Here is an 18037-nt window from a genome sequence, read left to right as displayed (position 1 = left end):
CTCGATCATATATCAAGAAACCAGTAAACATTGAAGAATGAGGATAAATCAAACGAAACAGAGACGGAGCGATAAGAGAGCTTTAGTAGCTAAATTGATACCGTATGCAACAATACTGTGACGGTAGTAATTGCGATCATATTGAAAGATCTCGCGGGCCACAGAAAAAGCGTCTGCGGGCCGCATGCGGCCCGCGGGCCGCGGGTTGAGAACCCCTGTTCTAGAACTTTATATATTGTGTATATTTAAACTAATAACTACGATTCAAATGCTTTGATCGCATGTACTTGCTACCCAAGTCTGACCATAAGTTATGAGAACTACTGATAGTTTCACTCAGATCCATATACAGCAAGCTTCCCGTAGCGTTTTTTCCTATGGTCGGTAGGCGCACAGCACGGATAGGATATAAACGTTTACTTTTGAGAGGAAGTTATCAGTCCTGTATCTGATACCAGCGAGGACGGTTAATCTATATATATAGCTAGTAAAGCAGTTAAACAGTAGTATTTCCGTAGTCGTCAGAAAGTGTAAGTATTAGCTGGTTGTATGAATGTACATGGGTTCATGTTTTTTCTGCCTTGTTTCCAGTGAAATTAATCCGTAGTCAAACTTATCTACTGGCTCACCCATATCATTTCGTTTGTGGTCTGCAACATCGTACGTTACGCCAAAATTGGTGCGTGGATTGATGTGAGGCTACTATCGCGTTTACGCTGGTAAGGACCATATGATATAATTTCATTCCGACGGTTTCGACAGCAGACAGTCTTTGGACTCTTATGTGCTTACCAGACATGTATTGTTTGACCTATTTTTATTTTTATATTACTGAAATTAGTTTTTATTCGTTTGGCATGCGAAATATCTCTTTTAACGAGTTTGAATTTCAATGGCGATTACCATATGCGATAAATTTGACACACGTAAGACTACTCAGCCGAGCAGGTGATGACGATCAATCGATTATACCCAACGGAACTGATTCATGGTTAGAGTAATATGAATCAATTCTAGCCAAGTATCGGAAAAAATTCATTATAATGACCCGGTTAGGAGACATCATTGCGTACTCGAAACTAAAGGAAGCGAATGGAATCCCAAATGGACTTTGTCTATAAGCGATCTATACTGATATGATACTATACATTGTAGGTATCCATGAGCATAAACGTCCTTGCATACCCAGAGAGTAATTTTCGCAAGACGTCACCTGAAAACTAGTGGCTATTCCCCAGTGTTTATAATGTGGGCTACACACTGCACTGAGATACATACATTTCAAAAAAACATTCGATATACAATAATATTAGATATTGACATTAGACGTATACTTTTGTTCGAAATGAGGAGAAAACGGTACTCAAATAAATCTCGAAAAATCTAGTCGCAACATACTCAAATCCAATACTTGCAATTATCACTCGACAAATCGGAATTGAGTATAGTAAATCTGTTCATTCGAATTGAGTGGTGAGAATAATTCCTTGCTAGTTCGAAATTCTAAAATCATACGCCCTTTTTCAATTTGATATTATTTCATCATTGACTAGCGGTTCGCATACTATCTTCGTACGACGGGAGACTCGAAACCATGACTGCCAAGTGTCGAATCTACATTCCACAACATATAGCGTAGCCTTTTTAGGTCACGCAATATGAAGCAGTCATATCAGACCTATTTCGTAAGGTGACAGGCATGTCATATGATGTATCGAGCATGACGATTTAGCCTGCAACGAGTCCATCGTTGGTACTGGACAGGATGGCGGGATCATCACGATCGTTGCTCATGGTTTGGATATTAGGAAATAGATTTTCATCCACTGTGCCGTACGAAAGTTACATCGAATGCATCCTCATCATATATCTTCCGATCATATAATCATATAGCGATGATATAGTGATAATGTAGTATACACAGGATCGTCAGATATTGAGGTTGGAAAGATAGAGCGGGGATTCACAAGAATGTACTTCATCATCGCGTCGCTATCAGTATTGGTAATTTGCAATATCCGGAGTACCAGTGGTGAGAATGGTTTGACTACTACAGTAAATATGGATACGATATCTCACAGATGTTGGAATCGTTCGACCTCAGTATCTTGAATTTAGGTGCATGTCGATTAGGATATATGCAAGCCAGCGATCCCGAATTTGACATGCGACACATTTGCGTCGAATACCCGATATATAGTAACACTCTAAATCAGTATCATATTGTTTTACACTAAATTACATTGAATCCAAATCTCAGAACGTAATGATATGCATACGTAGAATGATTTATGGATGACAAATTTTCAATCTGAGGTGTTGAGCTTTTCGCGTGCCCCATCACAAATTTCCATGTCCCGCGAATTTTCTTTCGAATTCAAATGCTATTCACAATTTCGATATTTAAATCAATGCATACTTATAGTGCAATCATAATGAATATGAGGAAGTTGCTGATAAAATACATGTTTCCTTATCTGAGGCTGTTCGTGATGAGTTAGTTTCAAAAATCACTCAAAATCGTATATTACCACGCTGATATTTGAATATCAACGAAGACGGTCACATTAACGTAGTATATTAAAATCGCCAAGCCATCTATACGGGGAAGATATTGCATACCGCAGCCTACTATCTCATTAGTACAGTGTGATGGCAATAGTTATATGCAGTTTGATTTGCAGATGCATGCTATATGTCATATCCATAGACCGAAGTTCAATAGCGTATTGAATCGATACACAGGAGAACATATATTAGCAAATCATTTTGCACGATACAGATTTTACCTTTTTTACAGGCAGTAGCCATTGCCAGATCCGTGGTATTTTGCTGTCAAATATTGATTTTCACTACTTTTTGAATTGGGATTTCTCGTGCAGTTCAGAGTTCAACGCGACCGAAAAGGTTTTCTACAATGTTACTACTGAGTAGGTGTTCATTTTCATACTTTCAGTGCCTGCTGTATACCTGGTATCTGTAATGGCTGTAGGGTTTATAGAAAAACTCGATGAGCATTGCCTTATCTGCTATAAATCCGATAACTCGCGGCTTCTTATAACTAAAATATTTTGTAAGCTTGTTTGTCTAAAAGCGTAATTCATTCTGTTATTAGGATAGGTCTACGATAATAAACCAAGTTTACCATAGACAAACTTCTTTCTAACTAAGGCTCCACGCAATCCACCTTTCATCCACATATTCTCGGTAGGAAATTACATATCGCAAAATTCAAGAAAGGAGAAGGTTGGCGTTCGAAATCGTGACCCCGTCATACTGAAAGGCAGATTCGATCTCAAATATTCATTAGTTAATTTGCAAATAAACAACTGATATCATGCTGTTGCGTTTCGACCGATCAATAGGAAGGTACTTGCTAAGGCGAAGCCTCGCATTTTACGCGATTATCTGAAATGGAATAGCAGAAGTGTCAATGATTTGCAATACATAGTAATTGTAGTGTTTTGTTTATTTCATTCACGACATTGGCGCTTTTAAACTCTGAGGTCATTTGTGCCCGTACGTCAAGTTCGGAAACATCAACCTCTGTGAAGTCTTTTTTAGTCGTATTACGGACGCCTTCTATTCACGCGCTCTCCCACCATCAGTCTCTCTCGTTTTTCGTGCGTCCGTAACTTGAGTCGTAGCTGCCGAATTTTTGGCTCGGATAACCATCACTCTGGGCTTTTTTATACACTGCAATTGCAACGAGGTTAGCGATGAGGAGCCCAGATAAACCTCCAACACATACAAGTTGGTCCGAACCGGGGATTCGCACCACTACCACTGGCGTCGTGACGCTGGTGATTATCCAACTACGCCACTCGCTTCTCATTCTAGTGTATTCGTGTTCTATGAAAATCATATTTTAACATTTTTTTTACTCACTGTTGACGTACAGTTCATTTTGAGCACCAGTAATCTATATTCTAAAAGATTATTAGATGTCTAGGTAGTGTGTAATGTGGTATATTCCTATTTTTGGGACTGAGCAAAAGTTCGGGGTTCCCCGTGGGCTGACATATTAGCATGAGTCCCTAAAATATTTTATTAAATGTTTAGAACCACAGATTTGGAAGAATAAAATCGGTCGAGGGGGAAATATTAGAGGGGCTTGTCTTATCACATTTATATTAACAAATCTCGGTAACACTATATAGATAAATTTTCTTTCTTGCAAAAATGAACGATTATTTGTCTTAATAAGGTATTTATTCAAATACAAGACATCGCAGACCGTTGCCATTTCGGACATGTCGCTTCAGACAGATGGTGCAGACATTATCCATTTCTGATAAAACGTTTCAGCATTCAATTTGTAGCGCGGTCATATGGTGCAATGATGTATGCCAGGGGTCGGCAACCTTTTGCTAGTCGCGGGCCAAATTCCGAGTGCACAACTTTTTGGCGGGCCGGAATTTTTCTTGATACTATATATTTAACGCTCACGTCGGTTTAGTACCCTACATTGCTGCAATCCTAATCATACAAATCACAAAAAGGGCAAACACATGTATTTTCACTTCAACAACGCAGCATAAATGTGACACTTGGCGCAGCATGCTTTATGAAAGAATTTCAACTTCTAATAACAAGTCAGATGAAGCAACAATCAAACCACATTCTAAATGGGCATTAGAATACGTGATCTTAGCTTGCTCTTCGTGACTTCCATTGTTTCAAACTATTTTTCACATGCGTACGTGCTATCAAAAGTCGATGCCATTTCTTTTGCATTGTTGGTCAAGCTGGGATAAAGACCCATTTCAAGACGTACTCTTTGTCAAAGTCATGCAGCGATATGCTCTTCGTATGAAATTTGTGTTTCGATTCAACAGCATCGCATTTCAAAAAGGGCCATTTGAAATTTTCAGGCAACGGTATTGGCGCTCACATTTAACCAAGTACTGAGTAGTCAGAATTTATTTTGTACAGAACGAATGTCGGAAAAGCGGGTGGAAATTCAGTAATTAAATTTCGTATTACAGTTACAAAGGTATAGTGCTGGTACTAGAGGTTTACTCTCCACCAGTATAGGAAAGTCAGCATAATTTTATTTTACTGTTGACATTCCCAGAGTCGCAGTTCTGTTTCGAATGCGCCTCAAAATCTCGTGTATTCAGTTATTTCCTCCTGAAGTTGCAAATTCAATTTGATAGATGTGAGGTTAAATGTACTACGAAAGCAAAATTAGATACCCATTTTCGATGACAAGATTATGAGTCGGCGATGTTTGTATTTTCAAGGAAAGTTGCTATTTCGTTTCTCAGTTCATACAATCGTGCAAGGATAGCGGCTCGACTTAATGTGCGAACATGGCAGATATACGGGACATCGCCATATTGATTCTCTGCTTCTAGTAATATATGGGGTAGGCTAACTGTCGGTGATCAAGTTTGTAAGACAAAATCAGCTTTCCCCACTATGTCCAAAACACTTTGTTGTCTTGGCGTACAATGTCTTCTGGTACATTAAACTGCAGATGACTAACCTACGGAGGCTGGTTATCTCAAATGAAACGGAAAGTTTGAGATTTTGTTATTGCGTCTGAGATGTTCCAAGCGTTGTTGAAGCAGAGGAACCGCACCTTTAATGTCGCACCCAATCAGACTGGCAACCCCTTAAAAAGTATGGTATACCTATGGTTGCGCGATACACACGCTTTATAAGCAATGGTCTAGTCAACTCTACATACATTCTCCATCTCCTACTTTTAGTACGAGATAGGCTACTATCAACAGCCTTGGCATCAGTTTTATGGCGTAACAATAGACCAATACGACGTAGGATACTTACATCGTAGCAATGCCGCATTCTTACCAAGCAGTGCTGCAGTGCTGCACTGCAGATTGGAGCTCATTACAAAACGGCGGGCCGTATTCTTGTGGTAACTAATTATTTCGTCGCGGGCCGGACGATTTCGCTTGGCGGGCCGGATCCGGCCCGCGGGCCGTAGGTTGCCGACCCTTGATGTATGCGATTCCAGTTACGGTTCGCTGATCGTAACCTGACTCTGATCAAGCTTTACCCTAACCCTACCAACAGCTAGCGCTTACGCAAGTCACATATTTCTAACTAAGTTCAGGCTGACCCTGAAACTATGACATGCTCACCCTAATGCTTAACCCATGCTATTTTGTACCACTTCATCACAAGCGAAAGGGAACAACACCTAACATTTGAATGTGAACGAAATCATGAAGATCTGGCCCGTTGGCCTGTGTGTTCACTCAAGCCATTGACAATTTTAGCTTCGGACCCTTAAATCTGGGTTTCCCGGAGAGTGTGGGGCCATATCGATCGTACAACAAACTTAATGTCACAAATCACTAATTTCCTCATTGGCAAATGCGATATCCAAAAATGTCCCAAATGTATGTGAGATTTGGCAAATGTTCGGATTGTCGTGTTACGTATTTGTACATGAACGACAAGAACACGATTTTCTGTCGATATATAATAGCGAGCGATGCATGCATGCAATCCATGCATTCATGAACTAGGCGCTAATAGATATTCATCCATACTCAATATAATTACGCCGCATGTATGACTCGTCGTGTATCAGATGTCTTACTTTCATAAATGAAGTGGAGAGTTGGGTGAAATTTAAATTTGGCAACGGAAATGCGGGAGTTTCAGATTGCAGAGACTACGCGTCATGCGATATCAGCATTAGTATTTCCTTTTCCAGCGTTGAAACTCAGTAAAGCGTCAGATTCAATACTGTTTGTAATTTATATTAATGTCGCGCGTCTTCCTGTAATGTGCGGGTATGCTGATAGTCTTGCCTTTACGTCACAGTACAACTTCGTTGTTAGTGTTTTATATCACCTAAAATAGTTTCCTCAGTCGCTCGAAATCCGAAATGTTAACTTTGCAGCTCCATGACAAACTCTCATAGTCGTACCTGTTCTGTTCGGGCATGAAACCGGTGGGAAAAGAAATCATTGTCTCGGCTCAAGATCAACCACGTCCTACTAAATACTTACGTAAAAAAGATGAGGCAAAACACCGACGGTGAATGGGGCAGTAGTAAAAGCCAAAAAGAAACTTTGGCACATCTCATGTTCGAGCGCGGTGCATTCTCAGCCACCAAATACACATGGAGACACAACCCCGACTGACCGCGAAATATGCAAACAATTCAACGTCACCTGATCTCGAAATAAAGAGCAACCGGTCAGATATCATTCTCAAATTCTCCAAAAGAACAGAAATCAATGCCTCTTCATTGGCCGGGCCTTCGCATTTGATCAAAGATTCAAACTAATCAGCGGAAATAACTGAAAACGCAGATCTGCAAATGGAGTGCGATGCAATATCCTCACTCTAATGGTGGACTTCGGGGCTGATGGGATCAGAGGCAAATACCTAATATAGGATTTCCAAAAAATGAAGGCATAAATTTGATTAGATAATGGCCAAAAGATCTCTTTATTAGGAACTGCACATTGGCTTATTCTACACAAGATTTTGAACGCACGGTAAGGGTTATTTTAACTGAGCTCAAAAATCACAACAAAACTTTTGCAACTTCTATTTTTCACTCTTGTTAATTCTTCATTTACCGCGATTATGTAATCTAAACTCTTCGTGTATTGTGTCAAAATAACGATATGACTTGTTACTAGATTCTCAAAAGTTTACAGGCGGCTTATCAGTTTTACTGCGAATCGAGATATACATTATTAATATCTACGGTAAATCTAATATTGATCAGGGAATCAGAGCAATGAATCCTCTAACTATATCCATCACAGTGATATATCACTTTCTGAGGGAGCGATAATAATATTTTGATTGATAAATTGTTAATATTTGTTCGTCGAAATTATATTTTTGTCCGTCATCACAACTAATTGTGAAGTATGCTTGAGCTCAACACTATATACCCTAAGTGTATCTGATTTGAATAGACATATCAGAATGATGTTAGACAGTTTCCTGGACGTGACCAAATAGACTTGGAACACATTCTCGGTATAACAAAACAATTTGATCGTGCATTATGTCCTATAACCGTATAAATTTGACAAACTTCGACTTATGGTATGGTGTCAATAGTAGCTTTCATTAACCTTGCTTCGTGTTTAGAGTAAGCCGTTGCCCGCATCAGCCATCTTTTAACGGAACATTCGATACTTGGGTCGAGTTTGATGATGGCTTCTGCCACAGGAAGAGCTGGAAGTTCACAATTGAAGCGAGTATCAATGGAAGTGAAATCGCCAAAGCCACATGCATATACTACGGACTTGGTCGTGCAGACAGTGAGTTGATTTCCTAATTGCCATTGCAATAAAATTTGCTCTGCGATCGGGTATCATTGAACCATGGGAATGCATCTGTTGAAAAGTTTAGAACAACTGGAAATATTTGATTCCACATATAATAGGCCTACTAGTACTAGTAGTGAAGCCGGTTTTATAAATAGCATGGACAATGCATATACATACCCCTCCACCCGATCCTCACACCCTCACTACACACGCACGCCACACGCAAATATTACGGACTCGCTGATGAGAAAGACAGTGAGTTCAATTCCTAATCGTCATTGCAATAAAATTTGCATTGTGATCGAGTATCGTTGTACCTTGGGATTATAGCTGTTGCAAGATTTCGAGCAACTTAGGGAATAATTGATCCCACCTATGATACACCGAATACTTGTAATCAACCCTGCTTTATAAAGAGAATTGGCATTGCCCTTCAATGGTCAATGCATATTCATTCATACACCCACCACCCGAAGGTCATCAAAAAAAATTATCTTCAAACTTTTTCGTAATGGTACACCCCTTTAAATTTTTCTCAAACCTTGTACATGGACACCCCATAGTCAATGTTTCCTCTAATTTATCACGAGTCTGCGCGCAGTCACTAATTCACTGCGCGGCCCCTCGGACAACAGTGCGAAACAACTAAAAAAAAATCATCACTTCGGATTTTTTGTGCGCAGCGTAGATTTATTGTGCGCAGAGAACGTGTCAGCACTGTGCAATTGCGCACGTGCGCAGCTTAGAGGAAATATTGCCCATAGTGCAGATAATACACCGAATCCGTAGTAGTCCTTATAGGAAAAAAGGATGTGTAAGACTTTAAGGTATAGAGCAGTGATTATATTGAGCGTTACTAACCTAGGGATCTGCGACACCTAAACCGAGTTACGAAAATCGAAAAATTCACTACTCTCCCTCGTCGACAGGGATGCCACTGGGATATTTCGGAAAAACCCAGATGCGGAAACTAAATATACCCAGAAAAACCCAGATCCTATATTTAGCTCCGATTTCTAAGAGATACGTTGTAAAACTGAACACTGACAGTCATTAATTACAGTCATACAGTAATAGTAAGTTTTACCCCTTGATATTGGAATTCCAACAGTTCATACTATACATTCTGCTCGTTTAACACTGCAAATCACACGACTTCGAATCTGACAGTCGTCGGGTGAGGACGTCTTGACAGCGAGCATACATGAGACGGTGGATTATTACCTTGATTACTGCAGTCGTCGACGTTTTCGAATGACTTGAACGGCTCGCGCATTGCCATCGACCCATACCTTGAATGAATTCAAATGTGATTGATAACCATAACACTATAAACCAGAGGTATCAAACTCAAATGTGCTCGCGGGCCAATTTCCTAATTTTTGATTACGCCGCAGGCCGCAGCATCAATAATAGGGATATTCGATGTAAAATTTCCAAGTAGGCTTTGTTTGACAGGACCTGGCGACAGGCATTCAACAAACATCGTGGAAATGCAATGTACTACTGTGTTATTCACGCTTGACACGAAAAAAATCAATTTTTCAGATATATTTGCATACCATTGTTTTTTCTGCCGGACATAATTTTTTAATTAATGGGTTATAGACCACATCCGAGAGGATGCATCATGACATCTTAAAACTGTCGGGTTATGATATTGCAGCTAGTGGACCTGTGACTTGCCACAATTCTATGTGGAATATTTTAAAATCTACTGAATATTGATCTTATATCAGAGCATTTGAGCGATGTAGCCTAATCCTGGTCGTGATAAGTATATATAAGATGTTGTTACTGTCTCTCTCTCTCTCTCTCCCTCCCTCTCTCCCTCCCTCCCTCCCTCCCTCCCTCCCTCTCCCTCCCTCTCTCTCCCTCTCTGCCTCATCATTTCGTAAACATGAGTAGGCCTACAGCACACACGACTTCTGTGGTACTCAGTACAGTATTCAGCCTCGTTACGAAACCTTTTCAATGAGGTCATGTCGCAAGGTGTCGTTCAATCACGTCCAGCTTGTCAGTTCGAGTTTATTACCGTTTTCAACTAACTGCCAACTGGACGGCCGAGGTGCCGAGAAGCGTAGTGGCACGTTACATTACTACAACTCCAGTCGATACAGATTCCTGTCCTCACTCGGTGCTGGAGGTTATCTGGGTATCATCGCTGTCTGATCTGCGTAATCCAGTGGTTCTCAAACTGGGGGGCGCACCCTTGGGGGCGTTAAAGCATCCGAAAAGGGGTGTGGTAGAAATGAAGTTTATTCAACTCGGAATGAGCTTAATATGTGCTGCTACTTACAAGTTTAAGCAACGGCAATAATCCAAATTTTAATACGATTTAAAATGTCATAGTTGCATCGTATCATCCATACACCGACGCTAGATTGTGACTGACCTTGCACCGGTCTGAGTATGTCTCTGAATTAGAAGTAACTATATAGTGAATGCGTGTAGGGCTGTAGGTGTTATCTGATGCTGTGATGATCTGTCTGTCACGTAAGTCACAATGTTATTGGAGAAATAAATTATTTGCTTATAAGGTCATGTCATATGCCAAGTGTAACATGTCTTTTGGATCTTAGAAGTATATGGATTTAAAACGAAGTAAGTTAGAATGGGGCTGCGCCATTGGTTTTCGTTTTAGCTTATGGCCAGGTCCGCTTAAGCGAAACCCAACTCAGGAAATAGAAGGCATTAGACACCAAAATGGCTACAATAAGTATATACTATACGTGCTACCATTGCAAAAGATTCTTCTTGCCAAATTATTCCACTGAAACTTTTTCTAAGCTTCCTTCAATTTACCTCCGGCTAATATTCACTGATCTGTGTATATGTCTTGTTACGTTTAGTTACTGTACAAGACAGTCGTATCGTAAAATGAAACAGGATCAGGAAGTCATGGACCTGCGCAAACAGTCGCAAAAATATGAAAAGCGATGATAGTAGTGATAAGGATGATCTAACTATAACAAGATACAGGTTACGGAAAGAGTCAGGAATCCTTCTCAGGAGCAACTAAAACAATTTGTTATCATATCTGGCAAAAAACAACAGATGAAGAACTACTTTTCTACGGCTGTCAACAGATCCCTGTTCAAGTTGATAGGAGCATATATGGAAATCAGAATACTAAGATCGGCAGATCTAATATTGGAATGCTACAACAGGAAACAAATGGACATTATGCTAAACTGTGATGATCTTGGAGAGGAAAACAAACGGATCCCTATCACAGTCAAGAAATTCGTTGCGGACTCCACAAAATCCAGAGCAGCTATATCGGGCGTACCATTGGAAATTCCAGAATATGAGCTCAAGTCAATATGCTCACGTCGCACAGCACTATACATTCATCAAGAGGTTGAAGCGCAGATATAACGAAGAATATGTTGATTGTGAATCAGTTCTTATAGGTTTCCCTACCATGGAATATCCCGACGTTCTACACACGGAGTATTACGGTTGGAGTATTATTGGTTTGGAGTATTATACGGTTTCATACCAATCTGTACACACCTGCTTCAAGACGGTGCTATAAATGCAATCATTACGGTCATCGAGCCAAACACTGCAGAGGATCAACAGGCTACTCCAATTGCGGAAGTAGGCAACAGTCGCGAGGCGAATGTGATAGCGACAGGTACTGTGTAAATTGCAAAGGCACGCATAGCGCAGCATACGGCGGCTGCGCAGTATATAACAGTGATGAGCGGATAGTGCTTTTCGAGAATCCGAATCCGTCCTACAACTTTAGTCTCTATGGAAATCTCCCTCCGACTCCGAAGAGCTCAATCCCAGACTCCGAGATAATCCGAAGAATCTCGTCAAGTATCCGAAATATCCATATCGCTAGAGGTAGGCTATTGACTGTCGAAGAATCCCATTCATTGTCGAATATTTCCAAATGCGCAGCCCCGCTGAATTACAGACACTGCTCTACGAAAATGCTTTGCTATATCACTGGGTTAAGATAGCTCATGGCCAATCATACCATTTTAACCGGTTATATATCATTAGACTGGCAAGCATGGTACACTTGGTAATGCTTTTTACTAAATAAATGTGATAATATGGTTGGCCTTATAGTATTGCCTACTCTCCAGTCCCCAATTGCAGTGCAGATGGCTGATATTTATTCACGTGGATCCTTGGCAAACATTTTTGCATGTTTCCCGTCATGTTACAAGGCGGCAACTGTCTGTGTTTTGGTTTGTAATCAATAGTCACTTCTGGTCAGAGCTAAAGATATCCGAGGCTAAAGTAACAACACTCCGAAAATCCCTGAAGAAATATCTGCACTGATATCCGACTCTGCTTCGAGTGTCACAAAATCGGCAAAAATCCGGTCCGAATACACTCCGGCTCCGCTCAGATGCTCATCACTGGTATGAAAAGAGCTAAAGTGCATTGAGAACGTGCGTAATACTGAACATTTATCTTACTGGGAGGCCAAGACCCAAGTCCGAAAGAAGAAATTAGATCGAACGATCACACCCAAGGTTTGGAACAATCCACCTAGACCATGGTTCTCAACCTTTTTGGCTTCGCGGACCCCTTTTCATCGTCACGGACCCTCGCGGACCCCCTCCAGTTCTAGCTCAATGTTAGCTCTATTATGGTGCAACCTTCATCTGTCTTGTGCAAATATGAACTGTAGGCTTGTGATAAACAGCAAAATAATGACTTTTCCTCAAGATAACATCATACTAGTTATGTTGAAATTGGTTGACTTCTATTATTTCAAAGCTAATTTTGCTGCTGTATTTCTTGAAGTACGTTGTCGTGTTTTGAAAATCTGCGTCTTCGTTTTGATACGAACGAGGAGTGCCGAAAACCACTTCCGCAAAGATAGATGGAAGCTAATGCAATATTAACGCATAACGCTTCCGACGATGTATGATCGCAACACTTATGGCACCAGAATGAAGAAACACATATTTTATGAACATATCACGTCCAGCATCTAGCGCAGGGCCTGCAGATAGTTTCTACCGTGAAAGTGAAATCCTAATCCAAAATTCGAGACAAATTTTATGCTCCAAATAATGGATCCGCATTTTCCAACCAGAGAAAGACTGTCATGAAACGACTTGTTCTGTTCGGGTTTACATATATATTTACGAGCAAACATTTTCGACCATGAACAATTGAACATTAACAAGACAAGGCTGCATACCAATATAACTGGTGATATGAATTTCAGCGTTGGGGCGTAATGCTTTGATAGCAACGGAACATTCCTTGTTCATAAAAAAAATCAGCAGAAGAATGCGCCAAATCTGATTGCCGAGCTTTGAGAGCAGGTATAATATCATTGTCCGATTTATGACGAGTGTCAGCCGAAAATATTCGGGTTCATTTTAATTTGAATATACTATATTCTTGTATATTAAAGTCCTGTACCTCCAAGAAGCAGTTCCTTGCATTGGGACAAATTATCAAAATACTTCGGAAATTTTTTTTTCAAACGACTGTTCAGTGTTCACTAATGTGATGAGACAGACAACTTCTAATGGAGAAGGTTTCGCAGCCATTACGTAGTCACCCTGATTGACGTTACTATCTCCATATTTTATTTTTTACACAAACCCCCACAAAACGTCTCTAAACAGCAATATGTTTGTATCAGCAGATTATTGGAGTATTGGTAATGAAAATGAGTTTCCACACTACGATAGTCCATGTCAGACGAATATTATGATGATATGAGTCACGAGGTTTTAGCGGTTGTGGTGCGAAACCACCTCATGCTTTCTCAAATTAAAAAATAAAATAAAATTAGGGTTATCAACAATTTTAAAAATTTAGAGGTCTCGCGGACCCCCTGAAATTGCTTCGCGGACCCCGGTTGAGAATCGCTGACCTAGACGAATTACTAGACAAAATGCTGAAGACCGCATACAAGCAGCAAAGAACTTGCAGATCGATTGGCCACGGGACTTCAACATAACCACGGCGAAAAATCCTGTTGACAGCAGTCAGCGAGAAGATAATGACAATGAAAGTATGATAGTACAGAGCCAAATTATGATTGAACGCTTACGAACGAACCGTAGCAGCTTCTGTCATAGCTGTGGTTGTGCAAAAAGTACTCGCAGCCGCTCTGAACCGCGAAGACGCTGATGTAGGCTATACTTAAGATCAATATGTTCCCTCTAATTTTCCACGAGTCTGAGCAAACACGCCAACTCACTGCGCAGGCGTTTGGACAACAGTGCGCAACCAGGCCCCCATGGGATGATAACCGAAGATCTGGGGGGCGACGCCCCCCAGACCCCCCTTTGGCTCTGCGCTTTTTGCCAGTACTTATCGTCTATATTGGGTGCCCGTTTAGTGGTTATTTCGCGTAAACGCGCTAAGCGCGAATTTTTTTATAATTCATGATTGAATCGGTCAATATGATCGGGAATTGCATATATATATTCCTATCAATTTGGGTGTAGGCCTGATGACTTCGTTACATGCCCATTTCTATAAATCATCCGTACTTTTTGTTATTGCGGTTCAAAAAAATACATCATGATTTATGTTGATTCACGAAATAATTTTGGACCCCCTTTCGCCCCCTCCAATCGGGGGGTTTGGGGTGCGGCAGTTACGGTCCTGAGTAAATCTTACGCAATGTTTATGCCTCGCGGAGAAGACTATTCGTTAGTTTCTCGCAGATCAACTTCGAGCTAGCCCAACTTTGTTAAACCATGCTATTTCACCATTCCTAGAAAATAATGCGCTATTGAAGTGATATCAGTATCGCTCACGCGTACGAGACCATACTAGAAGAAAAATCACTCTCGTAAGGTGCACTTTGCACGTGATTGCAAATCCTCATTTCTTCACGGAGCGCAATATTTACCATTGCGGGCCGCACTCGTAACTCGGTTTCAGACTTCAGCGATAACACTATTTGCCCCTTGCAATGTTCCTTCTAATTTTTTACGAGTCTGCGCGGTCCCTTGGACAACAGTGCGCAACGACTAAAAAAAAACATCACTTCGGATTTTTTGTGCGCAGCTGAAATTTTCTGTGCGCAGAGACCGTTTCAGCACTGCGCATTTGCGCACGTGCGCAGCATAGAGGGAACATTGCTTAAGATTGTGTCTACTTGTTTAAGCACAGGTGAAGTCGAACTAGCAAGTTTAATTTAAACGACTCTGGTCTAGTCATAATGCAATGGAGCTGTGGATCCATCTACCGAAAGTTACCAGAACTGAAACGCTATAATTCGTCGCATTCGCGTAAGCCAGATATAATCATGATACATGAAACACATCTTATACAGAAATATCAGCCAAAATTGGATGGGTATTTACTTAAACGTAGAGACAGAAATATCCATGGTGGAGGATTGGCAACTTTCATTCGTGAGGGTCTGGATCCAAAAGAAATGCAACCTCAACAAGATGGCTCTTTGGAAACACAGATATTCAAGATATGTGATTTCAAGCTAATTAAAGTCTACGCTCCGCCAAGAGACCACGAAATATAATTTTTCTTTCAGAATCCAAAACGAAAACACTGGTTTTAGGAGACTTTAATGTTCATGCTCATCATCGAAACTGGTCACACTTCTCAAATTAACCGGGCAAATCCATCGACAGTGCTCTTAGTGAAAATAAGAAAATAATCTAGTACTTTTGAATACAACAAGTCCGACAAGATTGAACTTGGCAATCAACACATGACGCAGATGGAGTCTGCTAGATCTTTCGATCGCATCTTCAGATGTACCACCTCGGTTACCGAACACTTCATGGGGAGTGATCATTGCGTCATATTGACATATTTAGACTGCAGTATTGAACAGCCAGGCAACGGAAAAATTCGTAGATGGAATTTTAAGAGGGCGGATTGGGTCAAGTTTGCGGAAATTGCCGATGAAATTTCATCGATGAATACAAGTGATCTAACACTAAATCAAAGCGCCAAGCTCATTAAACGCTGCTTGATGCTGACAGGATTGCAATCCATACCCTCAACCTCTGCAGCCAGTAATCATGGTACAATACCCGTACCCTGGTGGAATGAAGATTATACGAAAGCGCAGAGATGACGGCGTGCCGCTTATCTCCAAATAAAACGAACATTCTCCCCGCAATATGTCATAGCATTTAAACAGCGAAGAGCTCCATGACGAAGAACAATCATAAGTGCGAAGAATCAGAGCTGGCAGAACTACTGTGAAACCCTTGGCAAACAAACTCGTTTAACAAAGGTATGGGGCATGGCAAAAGCATTTACATGACGGCGGCCATCAGTTTTCATTCCTACACTTCACAACGGTCAACTCGTTGCATCAAAACGGTCAACTCGTTGCATCAAGTAACACAGAAAAGGCAAATTTGTTAGCAAACATGTACAGTCAAGTAAGTAGTGATAATAACTACTCCGGCACATTTTCAGCCAGAAAATTATACTTCGAGAAATATACATTTGATTTGCTGCCACTTGGCTGGACAACAATGATCCGATAAACTGGTCGTTCACGTTGGACGAATTGAAGCGAGCGATATCAAAAAAACACTGCAACCGGACAAGACAAAGTTAGTTATGAAATGCTAAAACACTTGAGCTCAACCGCCTTGGAAGCTGGAACAATTATTACGACTGTACAACGACTCCTCGAACGAGGTTACGGTGCCTAAGGCTTGGCTCCATTCCATCATATTACCGATACTTAAATCCGGGAAAACGAAGTCATCGGCAGCATCTCACTGTCACTTAGCTTTAACCAGTCACATGTCTAAGATAATGGAGACAATGATAGCTGATCGATTAAAATGGTATCTGCAACACCATGATATATTGAGCCCCGTGCAGTCTGGATATCGGACATGCCGATGCACACTTGACCATATACCAGCACTACATGATGGCGTGTCTTTATTTTGTATCTTGAAGCTAATGAAAAGCTAATGAAGCTGATGAAACAAGCTAATAAAAAATACACTAATAAAAATAGGAAGCTAATGAAAAGCTACTGAAACAAGCTAATGAAAAGAGGAAGCCAATGGCAAGCAAATAAAACTCTCATGAAGCTAATGAAAAGCTAATGAAGCTAATGAAACGAGCTAATGAAAAACTAATAAAAATATCATGAAGCTAATGAAAAAAAGAAGCTAATGAAACTTCAGATATTGTGCACAATTTGCAACTTTGACCAAGATCAATTATATTTGGAACCACAACACATCGGATTGTTGATTGACGCTAAATTGGCCGACGTCAATGCCAGTCAAGTTTATGGATAAACTATGCTTTCAGTAATATCTTTCAACCACCCTTTTCGGTTCACGATATTATTGAAAATCGCAATCAGCGAAGTTTTTCGATGTGTTGTGATTTTCTTAATTGATCTAAGTCGAAGTTGTAAATTGTGCACAATATCTGAAGTTTCATTGGCTTCATTTTTCATTGGCTTGTTTCATTAGCTTCATTAGCTTTTCATTATAGCTTCATGAGATTTTTATTAGTTTTTCATGAGCTTCATTTTTTCATTAGCTCGTTTCATTAGCTTCATTAGCTTTTCATTAGCTTTATTAGCTTTTCATTAGCTTTATTAGCTTTTCATTAGCTTTATTAGCTTTTCATTAGCAAACAAGTTAATGAAAAAAGAAGCTAATGAAACTTCAGATATTGTTCACAATTTACAACTTTGACCAGGATCAATTAAATTTGGAACCACCACACATCAGATAGTTGATTGACGCTAAATTGGCCGACGTCTATGCCAGTCAAGTTCATGGATAAACTACGCT

The 18037-nt window shown here is 40.4% G+C and overlaps 1 protein-coding gene across 3 annotated transcripts in view; it reads left to right on the top strand.

The window, feature by feature from the left end:
* The first annotated feature begins 424 nt into the window (after positions 1–424).
* The window catches only part of LOC145439436 (uncharacterized), a 50960-nt gene continuing 33347 nt past the window's right edge, over positions 425–18037 (top strand). Inside the window, exons 1-5 of one of the 3 annotated variants that reach the window (XM_080316919.1) lie at positions 425–530; positions 592–719; positions 1925–2032; positions 2801–2930; positions 8098–8270. In XM_080316919.1, the coding sequence (XP_080173045.1) occupies positions 1972–2032; positions 2801–2930; positions 8098–8270 (364 nt within the window). In that variant the 5' untranslated portion in view covers positions 425–530; positions 592–719; positions 1925–1971. Of the gene's footprint in view, positions 531–591; positions 720–1915; positions 2033–2800; positions 2931–8097; positions 8271–18037 lie in introns of all 3 variants that reach the window. The other 2 variants (XM_080316920.1, XM_080316921.1) reach the window with 2 other exon arrangements.

Source organism: Botryllus schlosseri, chromosome 5 (genome assembly GCF_051294905.1).
Source record: "Botryllus schlosseri isolate E-star chromosome 5, Bs_hap1, whole genome shotgun sequence".
Lineage (NCBI taxonomy): Eukaryota > Metazoa > Chordata > Ascidiacea > Stolidobranchia > Styelidae > Botryllus > Botryllus schlosseri.
This window is presented reverse-complemented; position numbering and strand designations above follow the sequence as displayed.